Raw genomic sequence first — 21,369 nt, 5'->3', positions numbered from 1 at the left:
GTCAGACCCTGAAGTTTATTGGTATCCTAGAGAGTGTGGACAAAGAATGTCACCTGCCATTTCAGTAAACAAAGAATGTTGAGGCCATAAAGCCATCAGCCATGGCAGCTAGCCATGACAGTGCACCATGAGGGTAATTGAGGATGGAGAAAAACAAGATACTGGCCCTAGATGGTTAAGATGCATACCTAAGGAATAATTTCAATGAGTCCAGACTCTTGCATCTTCCCATATATAGAAAGTCACTAAGTTCTTTAACTTGAGATGTCTTTTTTCTGTGATTAACGTTAATCTTTTGATTAATTGAACCCCATGGTTTGGTTTGGTTTTCCATCAAAAACTACTATATATCCTGGCTCCTCCTTTACTCTTTGGAACAGCCCCTCAGAGCTATCTGAGAGGCTGCCACCTAGGCTACAGCCCTCAGTTAGTCTGCAAAATAACTTTCAGGTTGTGCAAATTTTTTGTCAACAAGACTGTTCATAAGAGCGACAAAGGCAGGCAAAAGTAAATAAAAGCAAAAGCATGAGACGGGGCAAGGAAGATGGCTAAGAGATGATCTAAAGATGATCTTCAGAAAATGAAGACCACTGTTTTGTGTCTTTAATAAAGACAAAACAAGAGGAAAAGAATCAAAGAGAGTCTTGGTGTACTTCAGCCACGTTAGGTTAGGCTACCCTGCAAATGGAGATTCCTAAAGGAAAAAAAAATGGTATCTGCGTCTTTGGAAGTGAAAGTAATCTGCCCAGAGTATGCCCTACCCCAGCTAAAGCAGGGACCACGTCACCTCCAAAAGTCCTTAGCAACCCTGGCATTTTTGTCTCTGTTCTGCTGAAGTCAAATTGCCAATAATGTTCTGGATGCTTTGCAGAATTTGGAGAACTTCTTGAAGACGGAGATCATTTCCTTTCTTAGCTCTTTCATTCCTCAAATACCTGGTTAAAAGCCACCAACCCTCACTGGGGGCCCTCCGGGGAGGCAAGTTCACAGGAGGTTGACAGGGGCACTGGTTCAAGTCCAGCTGAACAATTTCCTGTTCCCTCACTGCTGAGGTCTAGGGCAAGTCACTTAACCTCAGCAAGCCTCACGTTCCTCATCTGCACCAGAGGTTATACCCCAACACACAAGAAGCAAGGTTTTGAGGTTTCAGATGATGTGCATAAACTAGCACGTAACAGGTATGCAAAACGTAGTCATGTTTATTATGCTATTTGCCAAGGCAGAAAAGTAGGCACTGGAGGTCCAGAACAGGACCTGCCCTCACTCACACTCTGAGCTTCAGTGAGGGCAAATGAGAGGGCCATTTCAGAGGGGCTCTCCCTGGAAAGCTGTCACTGCAGGCCTCCTCTCAGAGTTCTCGGGCAAGCTGGTGGGGCAGTCAGATTTTTTCATGCCAGACAACCATCAAGCAGATCAAAGGGTATCTGTTCGTTTGAGCAAGTGCGGATCATTACCTTGGGTCACAGGCATTTACAAAGCAGAGGCACGCGGTGGGATTCCAAGCAGGCTTACAGACTACGATTAGCCAGGTGCCCTGGCAACTTGGGGGTTTGGTCTCCCCGCAGAAGCGGACAAGGAGCATCTGCTCAGATGGCAAGATTCAGCGGGAGAGGACAACCGCGGCGCCCTAAGTCAGGCTCTCTGCGCCAGGCCCCACCTGCGCCCCCAGCTTCTCCTACGTCTGAGGTCCCGTGCAGCAGCGGCAGCTTCCGCGTGGCGAGGCGGCTGTCCCCAAGCCCGTCCCCTGACCGGCCCCCCGGACAGCAGAGGCGCGGGGAGACTCCTGGTCGCTCGCCCCCGCCTCGCGGACGGGCTGCCTCTGCCACGGGGCGCTTTCGGGCTCTTCCTCCGCTTCCCCTGCGGGCCCGGGGACCACACTCTGGCTCCCTTCTTTGCCCTGGGTCCCGGGAACGTCTTCCTGCCGCTTGTGGCAGAAATCGGCTTCTTGGAGGGGCCTTTCCGAGATGAGGCCCGGTCTGGCCTGGAAGCCAAAGTCCTATCAGGAAATCTTCTCGCAGCTTCCTTCAAGGATTGCTCCTTCAGCAAGTCCAAGGCTGTCTCTGGGAAACAAGCATTTATTTAGGAGAAATATAAGTCCTGCAAAGTAGCTCTAAGGCAAGTGCCACCCAGGAAACCTATGACTGCTTGAGTGTTCTTAAATATAAATTCTTTTGAAAATAATAGTTTTTAATTCCCTTAACTGGCCTTGATCTAAAAATAATAATTTTTTATTGGGCTCACTCCAGTGATACGTGGCTCTGGAACAGTTCCCTTAAGACAGTATCCCCACTCTGTAAGTCTTCCCCGACCCCCTGCCATTCCCCAGAGAGGAGGTCCTCTCACGGGGGCCGCTCTCAGCTCCGTGGACATCCTTCCAGCCAGAGCCTCAGTGCTGTACTCATTTCTTCACTTGCTTCCACTGCATGCCCCACCTCTCGTTTGATTCTGACCTCCTGCAGGTAGGGTTCACTGCCGTATCCCCAGGGGTTAGCACAGAGACTGCCACAAAGTAAGTACTAAACAAATGAATGGATACATGACCGACTGAGTGAATGAATGGAGGGCAGCAGGCGCTGCCCCCTCTCACTCTGGTACACAGAGGAGACTAAGCCACAGGTCACAGTCCTCATCCAGGGGCTAAGCCTCCAGTGAGAAAATAAGACCTCCCAGCCCGGGACTGCAGCTGTTTGCAGAGGGCGCTGTGCTGACACCTTGATGCCGAGCCCTGAGCCTGAGACAAAGAGGGACTCACTGGCGAGTGGCCTGAACTGGACCCGTTTACTCTTGGTTTTCACTGGCACTGGCTTGTATTTGCACTTGCCTGGAGGTGCTCGCCTGAAAACAGACAGAAAAAGTGAGGACACAAGACTCTGAAGATGGGACCAGGAAGTCAAGGTCACCAGAAGGCAAACATTCACAAGAACTGGGTTCAGCCCTCCCTGACCCATAGGGATGGGAGAGATGTAGTGGGAAATCTGCTCAAATGGAGAGAATAAAGGACATGGACATCACAGGGACACCACACGCCCTTAGGGGACAGCGCAGTGAGAGGATTGGGGCATGGGCGTGGTGACAGAGAGAATAGAGTTCAGATCCTGGGGACCATGGACAAGTAAACCTTGCTGAGTTTCAATTTCCACATCTATAAAATAGGAAAATTAATCGTAGCCATCCTTTCAGGGAGATGGAGAAGATGAAATGAGAACTGTGCACTTGGCACACCATCAGTGATTGATATATAACTTTTTAAATTTCTTTAAATGAGATTTTAAAAACACTTGGAGCAGTGCTCAGCACGTAACAGATGCTCTGTAGATGATGATGGTGCTGAGGATGAGGATGATGGTGCTGAGGAGGATGAGAAGGAGGATGAGGATGAGGAGGATGAGGATGATGATGGTGATGATTCTGCCTCTGTTTCTGATGGTGGTGGTGATTCCCTTTACATAAAATCTCCTTTAAAACTCATGGTACAGTCCCTTAGGTAATGCCAGCCCCTCTGCCTCCTAGTATTATGATTCTTAAACTGCTGTCCCCAGGGTGCATCTTCTGAAATAAAAGGGACCTTGCAGACTAGGAGCACTCCTGTTATTCAGAGCAGAGATGGAACTTTCCAGCCAGTCCCACTGCCGCCTTCTCTGTCTTGCTCCAATTCTGTCTCTCATTGCCATCACCCCCACCCCAGGTGGGAAAAAATAATGATAATTGTATTTATTTAACAAACACTTCAGTAGTGCTGAGGCACTGTACTGATGCTTTATAAATAAGTCACATTGCCTGGGACACAGTAATGACCCGACCGATGTCAGCCGAGAGAAAGGTTAATGAGTAAGGATGTCTTCAGTGTGGGACAGCCTTTACAGTTGCTTTATGACTGACCTCTCACGCTGCTCTTATGACGGAGGGGACCTAAATTATCCCCCAACTGAATCAGGAAACTGTCAAAGGAAAGAAAAAGGGATTCACACAGGAAACCTGTTGGTGGAAAGGGCAGAGCTCCCCATCCAGGCATTGTCAGCCACCTGAAGCACTTTAAAGACCCTGGGTTTGCTCTGTCCCCCAAGCACAGGAGATCTGCATGGAGCAGACTCAGGCCTGGAGACAGCTCAGTACCTAATTCACCCCTTGGCAACACTGCACTCCATCAGGAGAGCCCATAGGCATAGCCTCCGGGACTGAGCCTCTTCTGGGAACTTCTGAGAGCACCTGAACTGAGCCCTGTTGCCAAGTGGAGCTAAGCCATGCTGGGCCTTTGAGCCCTCACCAGCAACTGAACCTATTTGCCAAGCGTCCTCTCAAAAGATGGCAACAAAGCCTCACAAGGAAGCCTTTCTCTGTGGTCTGTCTTCAAGCTGATTCGTGGGGAGACTTTCCTGCTTTGGGTAAGAATCCTGAGATCAATCCAGCACACTTCCCAGAGCTCTCAGGATGGATACACTGCAACACCCCCACCAGGGACAGGTACGGACACACCCGTGACAACCTCACGACAGGGAGCCGTAGTGTGGCTTCCGCCCGATGAGTTGGTTAGTCTCTCTGAGAGAGAGGTTGGTGGAGAAGCAGAGGTAAACATCACAGAGTCCACCAAGTGAGTAAACACTGCTGCTGAATTCCAGACGGGATCAGGTGGAGACACTGAGAAACTTGACAGTTTAAGATACGGTTGTGCCTCGGTGTCTGCCCAGGATTGGTTCCAGGACCCCATAGGTACCAAAACCTACAGATGCTCAGGTCCCTTATATAAAATGGTATAGTATCTGCAAATAACCTACACACATCCTCCATAGACTTTAAACCATCTCTAGAGTACTTACAATACCTAACACAGTGCAGATGCTATGTAAATAATTATAAAGAAATGTAAATGTTATATAAATAGTTGTAAATACAATGTAAATATTACATAAATAGTTGCTGGGGCATGGCAAATTCAAGGTTTGCTTTTTGTAACTTTCTGGGATTTTTTTTTTTCGATCCACGGCTAGTTGGGATGTGGAACCCACAGATACGGAGGCCAACTGTATTTGCCAAAGACCAATCCAGGTTAGGGCAGCAATATTTACTCAGGAAGTGTACACCCACTGTCAGATGATCCAAGAGAGACGTTTCCAGAAGCATATTTAAAAAACAGAAACAAAACAGGAGCCACAGGTCTAGGCTAGTCATCCCGAAAAGGCTCAAGATCCTCATTTCCAACCACAAAGAGACCGTTTCCCAGATATTCCATAGTTCCTGTAGACGCATTGTCCTACACATTTGTTTGCCCAACCTGCTTTGCATCTAAAGCAAAGATTTGCTTCCCTGTTCATTTCTGGTAATTCTTGAGGAGTAAGGATTGTTGTTCTGATCTGCCGTGGAGATAAGGACTAATACAAAACACCTGGAAAGAAAAAGAGCCCAGATCTCACCTTGACGGGTCAACAAACTTGTAAATGGATCCACGCGGTGTGTAGGCACTTGGGTAGGAGGTGGCCAGGAAGTAGAGCTCCCCTGAGAAAACAAGAGCAGGCCATCAAGGACAGGACCCGAGGCCGGGCCGGGACCTCTGGACGCACAGGAGATCATCATCAGGGGGTGTGGCCCCGAAATGCGTGAGCCCCAGGAAGGGGACCCCAGCATCCTGACTGGCAGCTAGATCTGTGAGCCCCCCGAGGAAAACGTCCATCTCAGCCTCCAGACCAGCTCGGGGTGTCACCCAGCAGAGGCACCTGTGTGCTCGTGTTCCCTGAGCCAGAGAGCTTCTCATCCCCTTGGTCATCTCTTTGCTTTCAGACACTTCACCTCAGTGAGTCTCCATCTCCCCGGCCCCCACCTCCTCACCACTGATATGGATTCTCTGTGAAGGCAGAAATAGGTGATTTCCAGGCTGAGGACCACTTATCAGACACCTGACATTCCCCTTCATTAATCCGTTAGTTCCCCCTCCTCGCCCCACCTCACTCTTTTCCTCCAGCTCCACCTTCCCCAGTCCTTGGTCCCTTATCTCCCGTGACCATTCCCCCACTCCCCAAAGCCCCCCGTGCCATCTCACACCCCGCAGAAATAGCCTCCTCCCGCTGTCTCCTTCATCATCTTTACAAGGGGCTCCTGTTTCCTAAACGCCATCCCTTTCTCCCAGAAAGTACCTCATTCCACCTCGTTTCACAGTTCCCGGTGAGGACAGTGCAGGATTGGGTTTGCAGCCCAACTTCAGTTGGGTAAATCTGAGTTCGACTTCTGATAACACCAGTTCCCCTCAGTGTTGTCCTGGGCAACCTCTCCCCCTGGGAGGCCCTCTTGTTATTTAGTCATTTGTAGAACAGGGGTAATAACCCCTCCCGTGATTATTAGGGGTTAAATCAGGAAGTGTTCGCTAGCCAGCAGCTCCTCGTACCTTCCTGTCTGTCTGCTCCCCAAGGGCCGGTGCGGTGACAGTTTGGGGAGCCTGGCACGACATTCGTGCCTGTGCCGTCTTGCTGAACTGAATCCACTTGCTGTTGCGTGCTTGACACACGCGCTGTCTCAACATTATGGAAGGAAACGTCTTACTGAGTTGCAAATTGGAAAAGCCTAGAGCTTTAGACAGCCCTGAGCTACTTAAATTCATGGAGAACAGTGACCAAAGTTTATCTCCTGCTGAGTGTAAGACTGATATTCCTCGCAGAGGCCCCTACACAGGTAACAGTGCCTAACTGACTGGTTCTGTGTGCTGACAGACCAGAATCTTCCCCTCGTAAGGGGGTCTGAGGAGTTAGGACAAACCCTTCCCTTAGAGCCAGTTTGCCCCTCTGATTACAAATCCCATGCACCATCCGGGGTGATGCTGACATTCGATAAGCGAGGTGTCTACCAAGTATCTGCCCTGTGTCAGGACACAAGGCGCCCGGAGGCAGGGGTTCCTCCAAACCATGCAAATAATTTCCGGTCTAAGGAGAATTGGAGACCCTGCCTTGCTGCCTATTCCCTATATATGACTAGAGTTTGTGTAAATTATAAGTCTTAACCATGCCTTAGACTTCCCACTGTATTTTTAGAAGACAATGCCTTAAGTAAATTTCATCAGTAATGACCAACTGACATTTTACAAATATATTTTAGGGCAAAAAAAAAAAACAAAACACCAAAATATTATAATATGCCATGTAAAGCAAAATGCAGGCAACATGAACTTCCTGCAAGCGCTCTGACCTCAGCAAGCCCCCTCGAGAATGTGCCTCAGTGGCTGACATTCAGAAACCGCACCCATCGGAACCCAGCCGCGGGCAGCCCCACGCCCGCTGCTCGCTCGTTTGTTTGCTCACTTGTGTATTCGTGCCAGTTGCTAGCTAGGAGAACTCGGGAAATAAATAGTAACAGTGGAGGCAGAGCTCTGGAGCAACTACAATGACTTGTCTAACACTGGTGACTGATGGTAAAAATCATGAAATAATACTCACTTCTAAATACGCCTGTAATGGGAAGGACCATGCCACATGCAGAAAATCTGAATCACTCTGTGCCAAAACACACAAACAAGCAACTCTGGAAGAAAGCAATCTGCCCTGGGAACAGCCTCCCTGGCTTTAGGGCTGCCCTTGGGCAGGGTCTGGCTTGGGAACACCTTGGCAAGTCCACTCGATAAAATTCAGCCAAGGACACTTCGTTTGCCAGACGTACTGAGTGGTATTCAAAAGCTGCCTGTTTTCTCCTGTGAGACTTCTACCAGCACAACAAACCGAACCACCAAAAGCTGGGGTCCTGTGGCATCCTGGGATCCCTGCACAGGCTGCTCCTAGGGGGCTCCAGCCTCCTTGGGGCTCCAGCAGGGGAGAGGCCCCACCACGGCCTGTGGTTTCTCTCCTTTTTTGTATGTTTGGACTTCCAATTTGGAACTTACAGCTTGAATTTTCCAAAATATCTTCTGCTCCTGTAAAATATTCATCTCAAACTATCTATTCATAGCTACCTGAGAGGAGAGACTCCACTGACTGACTTTCTTTATGTCCCACTCCAATGAATCTCCTGTACAGGGACCCGTGGCTCAGAGTGGAAACAAACCAAACACTGAAGAAACCTTCAAGGCTCTGGCGTCCACTTGCAGAGCATCCACTGTCTGGGAGGGACCCCTACGAGATCATTCTGTTCTCCTGCTTGCCTCCAAGCATGGCTAGACGCAGTGCCAAAAACTAGAAAGAACGCAGGCCCTGTCGCCACTTACATAAAACAAAATAAAATTTTAACTCCCAGAATGAAACAGAACTTACATCAAGCTGAAATCAAAACTTCATTTTCTGATTACAAAATCTGAGGTTATTTATTAAAGCTGAGCCCCTCTCCCTCTGTCTCTCCCTTCCTCCCCCCCACCACCCTATATGTGCACACGTCTTGCTTTGCTGATGCTCTTAACATACACCTAATCTCTCTAGTGAATAGCCTCCTACCTAGCTGTCTACCCTTTTCTCAAATCTCTCCAGAAAGAAATTCTCCCTTGTTCATTCACAGAAGTTGCCTAACAAACTCTTGGCAGCATCCGGAAAGAGCCCAGCCCAGCCGGTGGCTGGCCATCAGAGCTCCTTTCTCCCAGGCAACATCAGTATGATGAATAGCCACTGTCTGCCCCACTGTTGGCCCTGTTCACATTCGTATAATTGCAGATTAGAATAAAATCAGGGAGGAAGGAACACATGCACCTCCTTCACAGTCAAAGGGCTGAAAATACCGAAGTGTTAGACCTTGGTCTGTCCTGCACAGTGAGGTGTGCAGCTCAACCAAGAGGAGGTAAGTAGTTGGCACAGTCAATCTGTTTCCCCCTTGGTGAAACAAGCATAATAATTACATCATGGGGGTGTTGTGAGTAGTAAAAGGACAAAAAATAAATATAAAGTGCTTAGAACAGTATCCAGAACATTATAAAATGACAGTGAAAATAGGAGAAGTGGTAGTTGCTATTTAAATAACAATAATAACAACAACAATAGTAATAATAGTAATTACTATAATAAACGTGCAGTTCACAATGCCCATGATTATCTAAGTTCCTGTAGGCAGAAATAGAATAACCTTGTACAACTGTTACCTGCTTCATCTTCAGCAAAGGAGATGATAAACTTGCTGTATGTGCTAATTAGCCCTGGGAAGGCACAGGACTCAGGGCTGCCCAGGCAAATGTCCTGTTTCTTCCACTTCTTGGTTCTTCTATCTTCCTGCAAAGCCATAAGTCGACTAGATGAAAAATAAAACCTTATATTTTAGGAATCCATATTGCCACCCTGCAAGGTATTTTTTTACTCCTAGAATCAGGGAATCATTGAGCACTGATAACTGAGTCTCCCATAGGAGATCCATAACTATCTTCTTGCAAAGCAGAATTTCTGATAGTGGACATTTTTAAAGAGTTAAAGAAAGAATATGTCAACATAGACTCCTATACCCAGCAAAAGTATCTTTCAAAAATGAAGGGAAAATAAAGATGCAAAAGTAGAAAGAATCATCACCACTAGACCCATTTTTCAAAAAATGTTAAAGGCAGTTATTCAAGCAGAATAAAAATGAAATCAGAAAGAGATATACATCTATACGTAGGAATGATGAGTATTAGGAACAGTAACTGTATTCATTTTTACAGCCACTGTAACACATCACCACAACTTGTAGCTTAAAAAAAACACACACATTTATCCTCTTAGACTTTTGGAGGCTCAAAATTCTAAAATGGGTTCCACTAGGTCAAAATCAAGGTATTGGCAGGGCTGTGCTCCCACCAGTGGCTTGGGGGGGAGAAGCCCAGCTTCAGGATGCTGTCCTTCCTCATTCCTTGTCTCATGGTCCTACATCACACTGCCTTTTCTCCCACTGCTTCCACTGTCATCACCTTCTATCTCTGCTGTCTTCAAACCTCCTTCTTCTGAAGACACTTGTGAGTACATTTAGGACCCACCCAGCTATTACAGGATAATCTCCCAAATCATATGCAGTATGTTTTGTGACCATAATCAAACTAAATTAGAGATCAAGAGCAAAAAGAAATGTTTGGAAACCTTCAGATATTTGGAAACTAAATAACACACTTCAAAATAAATCATGGGACAAAGAAATGAAAAGAGGAATCAGAAAATCTTTTTTAACCAAATGAAACTGAAAACAAATATATTAAAATGTATGGGATATTGTCAAAGCAGTATTTGAGAGGTGATTTATATCACTAAACATCTGTTAGAAAAGATGGTGGGTCTCAGATCAATGCCCTCAGCTTCCATCTTGAGAAACTAGAAATAGAAGATCAAATCAAACTCAAAGCAAGAGGAAGGAAGGAAAAGGAGCATAAATTAGTGAAATAGAAAACAGGAAAATAATAGGACAAAAATCAATGAACTCAAAAGCTGGTTTTTGAAAAGATCGATAAATGTGGTAAACCTCTAGTCAGACTGATCAGAGAAAAAAAAAAGAGAGAGAGCAAAGATACAAATTACCAATATTTGGAATAAGATAAGTGCCATTACTATAGTTTCCACATTGTTAAAAGGATAATAAGGAAACATTATGCCAATACATTTGAAAACTTACCTGAACTGGATGAATTCCTTAAAAGAAGGAAAGAAACTAAATATGCTGTATCTATTAAAGAAATTGAATTTGAGGACTTCTGTTTTCTGGTCCAGTAAGTAAGAAGCTTGGAAGTCATCAGTCCATCCTAACAATAAATAAAAGCCTGAACAAACTGAAAAATCAACAACTCTTCTTAGATCTGTAAGAGAAATGAGGTCTCAGGGTAAACCACTACCCCCTAAATTGGAGAGAAAAACAGGAGGATGCAGAGAATCACAACTTACAGAAAACCACAAGCAGAAACCTTCGCAGGAATCAGCTCCAGGGTTGGAAAACCTAACACGCAATTAACAAGTTGCTAGACGCTCAGTGAGAGAAAGTATGAGAGTTAAAAACTGCAGGGGTGCCCCGTCATCAGAGGATCCCCACATTTTTGTGACTTTTACCTCCAGGAGCTGGACCAGTTTCCAACAGTAAATAGGGAAAAATCCCCTTGTGCTTCCAGCAGGGGGAGGGGGAAAGGAATCATTTTGAAATATGCTTTCTGTTCTTCTTAACAAATGTCTGCCCTCAGGAGAAATGATTTAGGCAGAGACTAACCTGCTGGGATTTTTATCAGAAGCCTCACAGACTTGAGGGAAGGGAAGTAGCTAACTCTCTAGCCATCCTGTCTCACTTAAGTGTGCCTGGAGGGGGTAGAACAACAGACAACACTTATGAAATTCTTAGTCCAGAGGCACAGGCTCAGTAAAAATCGGAGACCTAATCAAACAACCAGGACAATTCCCTTCCCCCAGCACCTCATTGCCCGCTTTGCTGAAGACCTATTTACAGCAGTTCCTTTTACTCAGTACATCATATCTGGCAATCAGGAAAAAAATTGCAAGGCATACTGAAAGGCAAAAAAAAAAAAATAGTTCAAAAAGACAGAGCAAGTATCACAGCCAGACTCAGACATGGCAGAGATGCTGGAATTATCGGACTAGTAATTTAAAACGACTATGATGGGGGCAGGGTATAACTCAGTGGTGGAGCACATGCTTAGCAAGCAGGCGGTCCTGGGTTCAATCCCCAGCGCCTCCGTTAAAATAAATAAATAATAAATAAATAAGTAAATATCTAAAACAATTATGATTAATATGCTAAGGGCTCTAATGGGTAAAGTAGACAGCATCCAAGAACAGATGGGCAATGTAAGCAGAGAAATGGAAAGTCTAAGAATGAACCAAAAAGAAATGCCAGAGATCAAAAAACATTGTAACATAAAGGAAGAATGCATTTGACGGGTTTATTAGTAGACTGGACGTGGCTGAAGAAAGAATCTCTAAGCTTGAGAATATCTCAACAGAAACCTCCAAAACTAAAAAGCAAAGAGTAAAAAGACTGAAAAAGAACAAAATATCCAAGAAAAGTGAGACAACTATAAAAGGTGTAACATAAGCATAACAGGAATATCAAAAGGAGAAGAGAGAAAGGAACAGAAGAAATATTTTAAACAACGATTATTGAGAATGTCCCCTAATTAATGTCAGATACCAAACCCCATATCTAGGAAGCTCAGAGGACACCAAGCAGGATAAATGCTTTAAAACTACAAGTAGGCATATCATATTCAAAATACAAGAAATCAAAAATAAAGGGAAAAAAACCTCAAAAGAAGACAGAGGGAAAAAACCTTACCTACAGAGGAGCAAAGATAAAAATTACGTTAAACTTCTCAGAAACCATGCAAGCAAGAAGAGCGTGCAGTGAAAGATTTAAAGTGTTGAGAGAAAAATGCCACCAACCTAGAATCCTCTGCCTGGTGAAATTATACTTCAAAACTGAAGGAGAAATAAAGACTTCCTCAGACAAACAAAAGTTGAAGGTATCTGTTACCAGTAGCTCTGCCTTGCCAGAAATGTTAAAAGAAGTTCTTCAGAGAGAAGAAAAATGATATAGGTCAGAAACTCAAATCTATATAAAGAAAGGAAGGGCATTAAGGAAGGAATAAGTGAAGGTAAAATCAAAACATTTATTTTTCTTATTCTTCATTGATCTAACAGATAACAGTGTGTTCAATATACTAATAGCAACAATGTATTTGATTATGTATGCTCATGTATATAATAAAATAATAGTATTATAGTATATACTATATATGATCATATACATAATATATTATATATTTATGTATGATTTATAAGTGAAATAAATGACAACAGTGATAAGAGGGACAAGAGGAAAGAAGGAAGATTATTTTAAGACCCACACTACCCATGAAATGGTATAACGTTACTTGAAAGTGGACTTACGTTAGTTGTAAATATATATTGCAGATTCTAAGGCAACCATTAAAAAAATGCTGTTAAAAAATAGTATAACTGATATGCTAAGGAAGGAGAGAAAATGGAATCATATGCAATGTTCAGTTAAATCTGCAAAAGGAGGAGAAAGAGTGGAAGGAAAAACAGGAACAAAGAACAAGGTCAACAAACAGAAAACACAAATGAATATGGCAGATATTAATCAAACTCTGTCAATAATCACTTTGAATGTCAATGGTATAAATGTACCAATTAAAAGACAGAGATTATTAGAATGGATCAAAAAATAAAACTCAACTATATGTTGTCTGTAAGAAAGCTTCAGGCCTTGATGGCTCCACTTGGAAGAAAGAAACACACACTTTACTGAAACTAGTCCAGATAATTAAAGAGAAGGAAATACTCTTCAACTCACCTTGCAAAACTTGCGTTAATTTGATGCCAAAGTCTGATAAAGATATTACAAGAAAGAAACACTACAGCTCACTATTTCTTCATGAGCATAGATCCAAAAATTCCAAACATGTTAGCAAATCGAATTCAACAATAAAACAGTATGTTAATCAAACACAACATGACCCAGTGGTGTTTATCCTAAGAATACAAGATTGCTTCCGTGATTTAAAAAAAAAAGTCACTGCAATTCACCATATTGACAAACTAAAAATGAAAAAGTCATGATTCTCTTACTAGACGCAAAGATGTATATGACAAAACACAACAGCCATACCTAATGCAAACTCTCAGCAAGCTAGGAATTGAAGGAAACATCCTCAGTCTGATGAAGGGCGTGTACAAAAACACCAACAGCTGATCTCATACTCATTGGTGAAAAACTGAACGCTCCCCACCGCTTCTGTCCAACACTGTACTGAAGAAACAAGTCAATAAAATAGTAACAGAAAGCTTCCAATTCAGGAAAAGAAAAAATTAAAATACCTACATTCACAGCAAAATGATCTGCTACATAGAAAATCCAATAGAATCGTCAAAAAAAGTCACTAGATCTAATGAGGAGTTCAGACACTATGAAATACTTAGATGTGCAAGACCTTTACACTGAAAACTACAAAACTTTGTAGCAGTTTTATTCACAGTAAACTGGGGATAACCAAAGCAACCATCAACAGGAAAACAGATGGACAAACTGTGGTATATTCATGCAACTGAATATTACAAAGCAATAAAAGACAAACGACTGATACCTGCAACAATATTGATGAATTTCCCAGACATGACTGAATGAAAGAAGCATATACAAAAAAAGAGCACACACTATATAATTCTGTTTGTGTGAAATTCCAGAACTAATCTGCGATGAGCACAGTTATCTCTGGCTAGTGTGTGTGTGTGTGTTTGATAGAGAGAGAGGGGTGGTACTGACAGGCAGTAGGCAAGAAGGAACCTTCTATAGTGATGGAAATGTCCTGTATCTTGACATGGTTGGTAGCAATATGAGTATAAACATTTGTAAAACTATCCAACCATGCTCTTAAGAGGCTGCATTTCATCATATGTAATTTAGACTTCCGTAAAAATGTTTAAAAAAAGAGGGACGGGACACCAGTCCTTCCTTACCCACTCATGAAGTCCCCAAAGATGTAGAGGCCATTGAGGTTTGGGGATTCACATCCACGGTAGACATAACCTCCAGTGACTGACTTCCCCACTGCATGGCCATAAGCGTAGATTGGCAGAACGTCATCTGTCCGGGAACAAGGGGAAGAGTGTTATGCATAAAAACTGGAAGCTTCAAAGAGGAAGGAGGGGGGTTTTTAATGTAGTTGCCTGATTGAGTGGAGGACATTTCATCTCTTGGTCTTTGGGAGGACAGGCAGCCACGTGAATCATGTTTATTTTTCCCAACAGACCAGCCTTGAGATTTGTGAATTTCCCACTCGACTGGCTTCTGCAGGCAGAGAGGAAGCCTCAGATTCCCCCGTCTGTGAGGCAGTGACCTGGAAATCCACACACCTAAATTTTTTCCCCTGGGTTGATACGGCCAATACTCAGGCTTAAGGATTTGGAGTGTTTGGAAGGTCTGGAAGACGGCTCCACAACTTAGAGGACAAAAAAGACTAAGCAGTGGTGATAAAGTCAGAAAAATGGAATTTTAAGCCAAAGGGAGTTTCTAAAGCACACCTTGAGTATTGATGCTTAGGGGTTGTACTGTTACTTGACTGTGTGTGGAATTTTCAGTGGGCCATCCCAAATGGGAAATAAGTAAAAACATACAGCCACCTATTTTCTTCTGCCATTGGTTCAAAATTGTGTGCCTGAAAATCACATGAGTAACTTAGATAAAATATAGATTCCTAGGTCAGTACACTCCCCCAGTCCACCCACGATCCACATTTACTAGGTTAGCGAGCACTGCCCAAGGCGTTTCAGGCGCCAGTGGCTGGAGGACCACCCTGTCCCACAGGACACAAACAAAGGCACTGTAACAGGGGATGGGGGGATAGCTCAGTGGTAGAGCACATGCTTAGCATGCACAGGGTCCTGGGCTCAATTCCCAGTACCTCCATTAAAACATAATAGTAATAATAAAAAAAATGTTTAAAGGCACTATAATGACCCACTGGGCAAGACAGTCCCAATCTCCACCTGCAACTCACTCAACTCATCCAAGAAATCAGGCTTCTCACTTACCCAAGGAGGCGTTGTGACAAAGTTTTTTGTCATAACATTCAAACCCTTCCTTTGCCCTCCAGCCGTAGTTCCCGCCTTTAACAATGATGTCAACTTCTTCGAACCGGTTCTGTCCCACATCCCCACAGAACATCCGGCCTCGGCCCTGACGCGTGGTGGGGTCCCCTCGGTCCACGGCACAGCGCCACATGTTTCTGATCCCGTAGGCGTAGATGGCGGGATGGGCCCCTGGCTCAGAAACAAACGGATTGTCCAGGGGAATTCGATACCGCCTGCCACCTGAGCTTGCCCCATCCACATCGATCCTTAACACTTTTCCCAGCAGGGAACTCCTGAAAGGAAGAAGGCCAAGACACAGGCACAGGATAAGTCCTCGGATGTGGGATTGCTGGATCTATGCTAGTTCTATTTCTAATATTTTGAAGACTCTCCAGTGTCTTCCTTAGCAGCTGCTCTCTAGATTTTGCATTCCCACCAACAGTATACAAAGGTTCAAATTTCTCCACATCCTGCCAACACTTGTCTTTTGTTTGTTTGTTTGTTTTTTTATAATAATCATTCTAGCTTACTTGTTCTGAGCGTTTCCAAACTTGCCAAAGGGATCCCCAGTCTGTCCCCCATCCCCAGTGAATATGTACATGTAACCATCCAGGCCAAAAAGAAGTTGTCCACCATTGTGATTTGAGGCTGGTTCTTCTATCTCCAAGATGACCCTGGAAGGAAAGAGAAACCATGCTTTGATGCAAGCTGGAACAGCATCCTCCTGAGACATCCAGAAACGGCTGGATGGTGTGAGCCCGCCAAGACCTGCTTCGGAGTTTCCAAGGATCACAAAGCAGGTAGCACAGGGGCTCTGGGCCACCCCTTGCTTCCTATAATGACTCCTTCATGGGTCATTTTTCTTTCGTATCATGACTTCATGAGCTGTAGACACAGCAGGGTAACCATCCTCCTTTTCTGGGGCTTGGCCTTATTCTCCGCTCTACCAGAACTCTCAGTTGGGCAACCTAGCAGGGGTTAGTCTATCGCTTCTTCATGCTCTTTTCAGCCCCCCAACCTGACTATGTGGGGAGAGAGAGATGGGGCAGAAGGGACAAGGGAAAAAGACAGCAAGGTAGAGTAAAAGAGCATGAGCTTGGGGTCAGTTAGAACTGAGCCCTTCATCTGACCACACATGAGTAGCTTTATGACCTTGAATCATAGCTTCCCATGAGGATGAGAACTCCCATGAGAAAGGTAAAGGGCCTGGGATCCAACGGCCACACGATAACCAGGTGTTGCTGTTATATTTAATATATCGATATTATCTAAAGTAATTTCTCAAACTCATGGCTGCTGGCCCTTGCTCACCCTCTATTAAATCAAGAAAGCATGGCTCCAGTAACTGTAAGGTGGATGGCTCTACCCTATGAAGACCATGGACCCAGAGTCAAACTCAGGTTAACCTCATCAATCAGCAATGACTCCTTTGTCAGCATTATAAGCTGGTGGCTCTAAAACCAGGAAAGTTCCTCAATGTCATCTCAGGGGACTGACTGGCATTCTTTTGGAACATGGTTCACAGCAGCAGATTCTCACAGATGTGCCTCACCTCTCTGACTTGGGATCAGCTTTGTTGGGATCAGCCCGAGAAACCTTCATCTCACTAATCCGGATCTTTTCTACCCTCTTCTTGCCCAGGCATGAATAATAAATATAGAACTTGCGGTTGCGGCGGAATTTGGGGTGAAACGCCAACCCCAGGAAGCCTCTCTCATCCCCAACCCATGGCGTGGTCAGCACGATGCTCTTGAGGTCCAAGAAGGGTTGTTCCAGGCGACTCCTATCAGGCAGATAGACCCACACCACCCCAATCTGCTCGGCCACGAAGAAGCGATGGGTGCCATCCCCTGCGTGGACCATGGAGACCGGGTTCCTCAGCCCATTGGCCACCTCAGTCAGGCAGAGCTGCAGGCAGCCCCGATGGTCCTCGGCCACCACCCCCAGGTTGCGGTTGAGATGGTCACTCCTCAGGACTTTAGGGAAGCAGTAGTCTTTGTCAGGAAGGTTGAGGAGGTGGCAGAAGTGCGCACCATCCTTTTGGTGGGGTTTCTGGAGGCGGTGGTCATTGGTCAGCAGGGAGATGGCAGAGTGGCAGCTGGAGTGGAACGCAGAGCAGTAGTCAGAGCAGAGGCCGGGAAGGTTCCGGAGTGGCGTCTGCGGGTTCTCAGCATCGTAGAGGTGGGCTGCGTAGGGCGAGCACTCCTAGAAAAGCAGCAGCAGCTCAGCCTGGCTTTCAGGCTGGCCGCGGTGGGGCTGGCCCCAGTTGTTGAGCAAACAGAAGGGAAAACGGTCTGGGAAAGAATCAGAACCTCTATTACCAACTACTGGTAACGCTATTCTCTGGACTCAAATTTTCTACCCAGTTCATGCTCCTAAAAGGCAGAAAGGGAAAAAAAAAAAACTCTCATATGCACTACACTACCTCTAGCACTTTAACTTAGTTTTTGTCATATAAAGTTTTATGAAATGATAACTTTTTTAAAAAAGAGAATACCAGATGTCTCCATCTTTTATCATAAATGCTGTATCTGTAAGATTTTACTTCTTTATGCAAATCTGAAGCAGCGAGGCAAGAGTTTTACATTTATTGAATCTCAATGTTGGCTACGTGGTGTTAATTATTTAATTTTCCGTGCTTTTCCATAGGTTCAAAATATTTTATAATTTAAAAATAGTATGCTCAAAATGAATATGCAAGGGTACTCCTCCCAGAGATCGGGCATCTAGTCGTACCTTCCCTTATTTATTAAAGGCATTGAAGTGTTTCATATATACAGAGCACCATGCTGGGAGCTGCACAAATCTGAATCGTGGCTCATGGTCTGTACGACTCCTCTTTACAGACATACAAGGACTGTGAACCAAAGGCGTATCTGCTACTTGGGCTTCCCTAAACTACATTTTCTAGGAGGAAAATAGGATATTGTGGGAAGCCATCCAACTCTGAGTGGTGATGAAAGACAGAGGCAACTGAGACGAGGAAAGTAAGACAGGCCAGTTTAAAGGCTATAGTTTGGGGCCGTGGAATTGAGCAGTGTCCGCTGAACCAACTTCTGATCACTGACAGCTCCCCCAGCAGCCGCCGGCCCTGGAGAACATCTCCTTCACCTCTGTCTCTCATCACTTCACAGAGGGACCAGCAGCAATTCTCAGATGTATTTGAGGTCCCCCTTCTCTCTTATTTCAACCCTGACTGCAGGCTGCAGAGCAAGCTCTTGGATATCAGGAAGAGGGGAGGAAAGAGCCTGGGGATTCGCAGCGTTTCTCTCTGGGTTGTCTGTTTCAGTTTAGGATACTTGTCAGAGCTGCAGACAAGAAGCCAGATGAACTGCTCTGAGTCTCACCTGACTGACCTGTTCACTCCTGGGGAGTGGAAAGAAGACAGACAGGAGACAAAAATTCTCCTGATTCCTTATCAGTAAAATGGGGGTCATAGTAGCTGCCTGCAGAGTCATCAGTGGGAACACACAACGGGGGACGAAAGTGGGCAAAGAAGTTTAAATTGTGAATTTTAATAAATAGACATGTGTAGGTTATTCTGTTTTCTGAAATCCCTGAAATGGGAGAGCTGCTGAATTTGGCTTTCTGAAACATCACCCAATAGGGAGGGGGAGGTAGGGGGGAGGGAGGAGACATTTTTATCAGGGGCTCTCTCAGAAATTGAGTCTCAGTGTTGCTCCTAAGAGCCCAGCTTCTGCCCAAATGGTTATCCCAGAGTTAATTCTCCAGGAAACAGCCAAGGGGTGGTGCCCGAGGTGAGAGAGGACAGCCTGGGGCAATGCCTCCCAGGTGGCCAGCCACCTGTGTGCCAGGCTCTGTGCCTGGCTCTGTTCTGTTCCCTGCACAGGAAGTTGGGGTGGCCAGTTGGCTCAGGAATCGTGCCAGCAGGAGAGCCAAGTAACTGCACTGACATGCCCAGGAGGGTCTCAGATCAAAGGTCTGCCTGGATTTGCTGTGTCTCTCCCCCAACACATCACTAGAGCACCTCTCCTCACGGCAACCTCTTTCATCCATTCTCCAGTGCTGCATCCCCGAACCCCTCTTCCCACAAAGTCAGTGTGTGCAGCCTGCATCCGGCATGGGTTAAGGCTGAGCCCCACTGAGGTGATGTCTGCCAGGGGTGTGGGTTTTGGTGGCTGGAAAGCCAAGAGAAGCAGAACCTCTGAGTCACTGCCAGTCAGCAGCTTGAAGCTCTCCTAGTCCAGGTCTGGAAAGCCCCCACCATCACACCAGAGACCCCCTGGCACAAATGACCTTGTCTAGGACTGCGTCCCAGCAGACGCCACCACTCCCTCCTCACACTCCGTGAGCACCACAGGTGTGTGCTGTGCCCTCTCGGAGCCCTGCAGGGAGGATGCAGACAAGAGCTGCCCAGAGAGCTCCATGAAGTATCTCAGTCTCATTCTTTCGGGGCCTGAGAAAGCACCAGGGCCCATACAACCCCAGAGGGAGAGCTCTGGAAACCAGACTGCATCTCAGCATGCCCGTGCAGAGCCCAAAGCCAGGTCAAGGCAGCTAGCAGGCAAGCTCCTAAAGGGCTGGGCGCCCAAAGAGCCCTCCCCCGAGGACCCAGGCCAGCCAGCCCAGCACCCCATGGCTGGGACTGGAAGGCACTCTTCTCCGCTGGTTCCTTCGCTTCCCCACAGGATTACGCTCAGGCCTACCTGGCAAAGGATGTCTTTAATGTAACCACCACACAATTCATGGCCCTTCAGATCAAAGTATTCCATGATGTCCCAGTACCGGGCGGCGATGCGGTGGTCCTTACGCTGGTCACAGCAGCCGAAGGACTCATAGTCAGAGCAAAACTCCAGGTGCAGGAGGGGTCGGAAGGGGGGTCCATAATCCAGGCACTGGGGGTGTCCCTGCAGCAAGCCCACCTGGCCCCACAAGACTGTGAGGCAGAGGTAGAAAATTCGAGAAGAGGTAAGGAGCCAGGGGGCCCGCTGACTCCCACCACTCCTAGGAATGGACCTTCTGAGCATCTTGGCCCTGGGCACTCCGGCAGTGGCTGTGTGCTCAGGTTGGCTTCCTGCTCTGTGCTGGCGCCCTCCCTCTCTCCCTCCCTCCCTCCCCCGCTGCTTTTTCCTTCCCTCCTTCTCTTCCCTCCTCTCACCAGATTCATGGAGGTGGTTTATGAGCCGTGTCCCTTCTGGGGGCTGGGTAGCTGTCTCTTGTGAAAGTAGTGAACGGTGTCCCCGTCTCCTCCAATCCCCTAAACAGGAAGCTGGCACAAATCCTGCCCTGACTGCTGAGTTACTGGGGTGCATGGCTGCTGACAGAAAGGGGCAGTGATGTCCACAGTAGACAGGCTGTGGTTCATTCAAACTGCAGAGGATTCCTGCGTGGGGTGGGGGTGGGGATGGGGGCCGGAAATTCACACATTGTTTACAGTCCCTTCACAAGCTGAGCAGCCCAGTCTTCCAAGGAGAACACCACATATCATATAGTCCCGGACTGCAGACCTAAAGGTGAGGTTCCAGCACCTTCAGGTTCCACTGTGCTGAATGGCACCAGGGGGACGCGGGTGTGGATCTGGGAAGACAGAGGGGAGGCTGTGGAGGAAGGGGGGCTGTGCGATTCCTGCCATCCGAAAAGGTGTGTATTCTGAGGGTTAGAAAGACAGGGTGTTTCACAAATCAGGAGGAGATGGTGAATAGTAACTAGACTTATCCTGGCGATCATTTTGAAATGTATGGAAATCTCGAATCACTGTTGTGTAAATGGAACTAACACAGTGTTATATGTCAATTATACATGAAAAACAAAGTCATAGAAAAAGAGATCAGACTTGTGATTACCACAGGTGGCTGAGTGGGGAATTGGATGAAGGCGGTCAAAAGGCACAGACTTCCTCCTTACAAGA

General features: G+C 46.1%; 1 protein-coding gene across 1 annotated transcript; it reads right to left on the bottom strand.

Moving 5' to 3' along the window:
* Nucleotides 1–1,177: 1,177 nt before the first annotated feature.
* Nucleotides 1,178–20,564, bottom strand: HHIPL2 (HHIP like 2). The gene is made up of 9 exons (XM_006188185.2): nt 20,168–20,564; nt 17,053–17,705; nt 16,031–16,174; nt 15,462–15,793; nt 14,388–14,514; nt 9,035–9,180; nt 5,409–5,490; nt 2,753–2,835; nt 1,178–2,060 (listed from the first exon to the last, which is right to left on the bottom strand). Exons 1-9 carry the CDS (start codon nt 20,486–20,488, stop codon nt 1,633–1,635), a joined length of 2,316 nt encoding a protein of 771 aa, XP_006188247.1. The 5' UTR covers nt 20,489–20,564; the 3' UTR covers nt 1,178–1,632.
* Nucleotides 20,565–21,369: the final 805 nt, after the last annotated feature.

The sequence above is a fragment of the Camelus ferus genome, chromosome 23, assembly GCF_009834535.1.
Source record: "Camelus ferus isolate YT-003-E chromosome 23, BCGSAC_Cfer_1.0, whole genome shotgun sequence".
Classification (NCBI taxonomy): Eukaryota; Metazoa; Chordata; class Mammalia; order Artiodactyla; family Camelidae; genus Camelus; species Camelus ferus.
The sequence above is the reverse complement of the archived record's forward strand: the minus strand, read 5'-3'. Positions and strand labels throughout refer to the sequence as shown.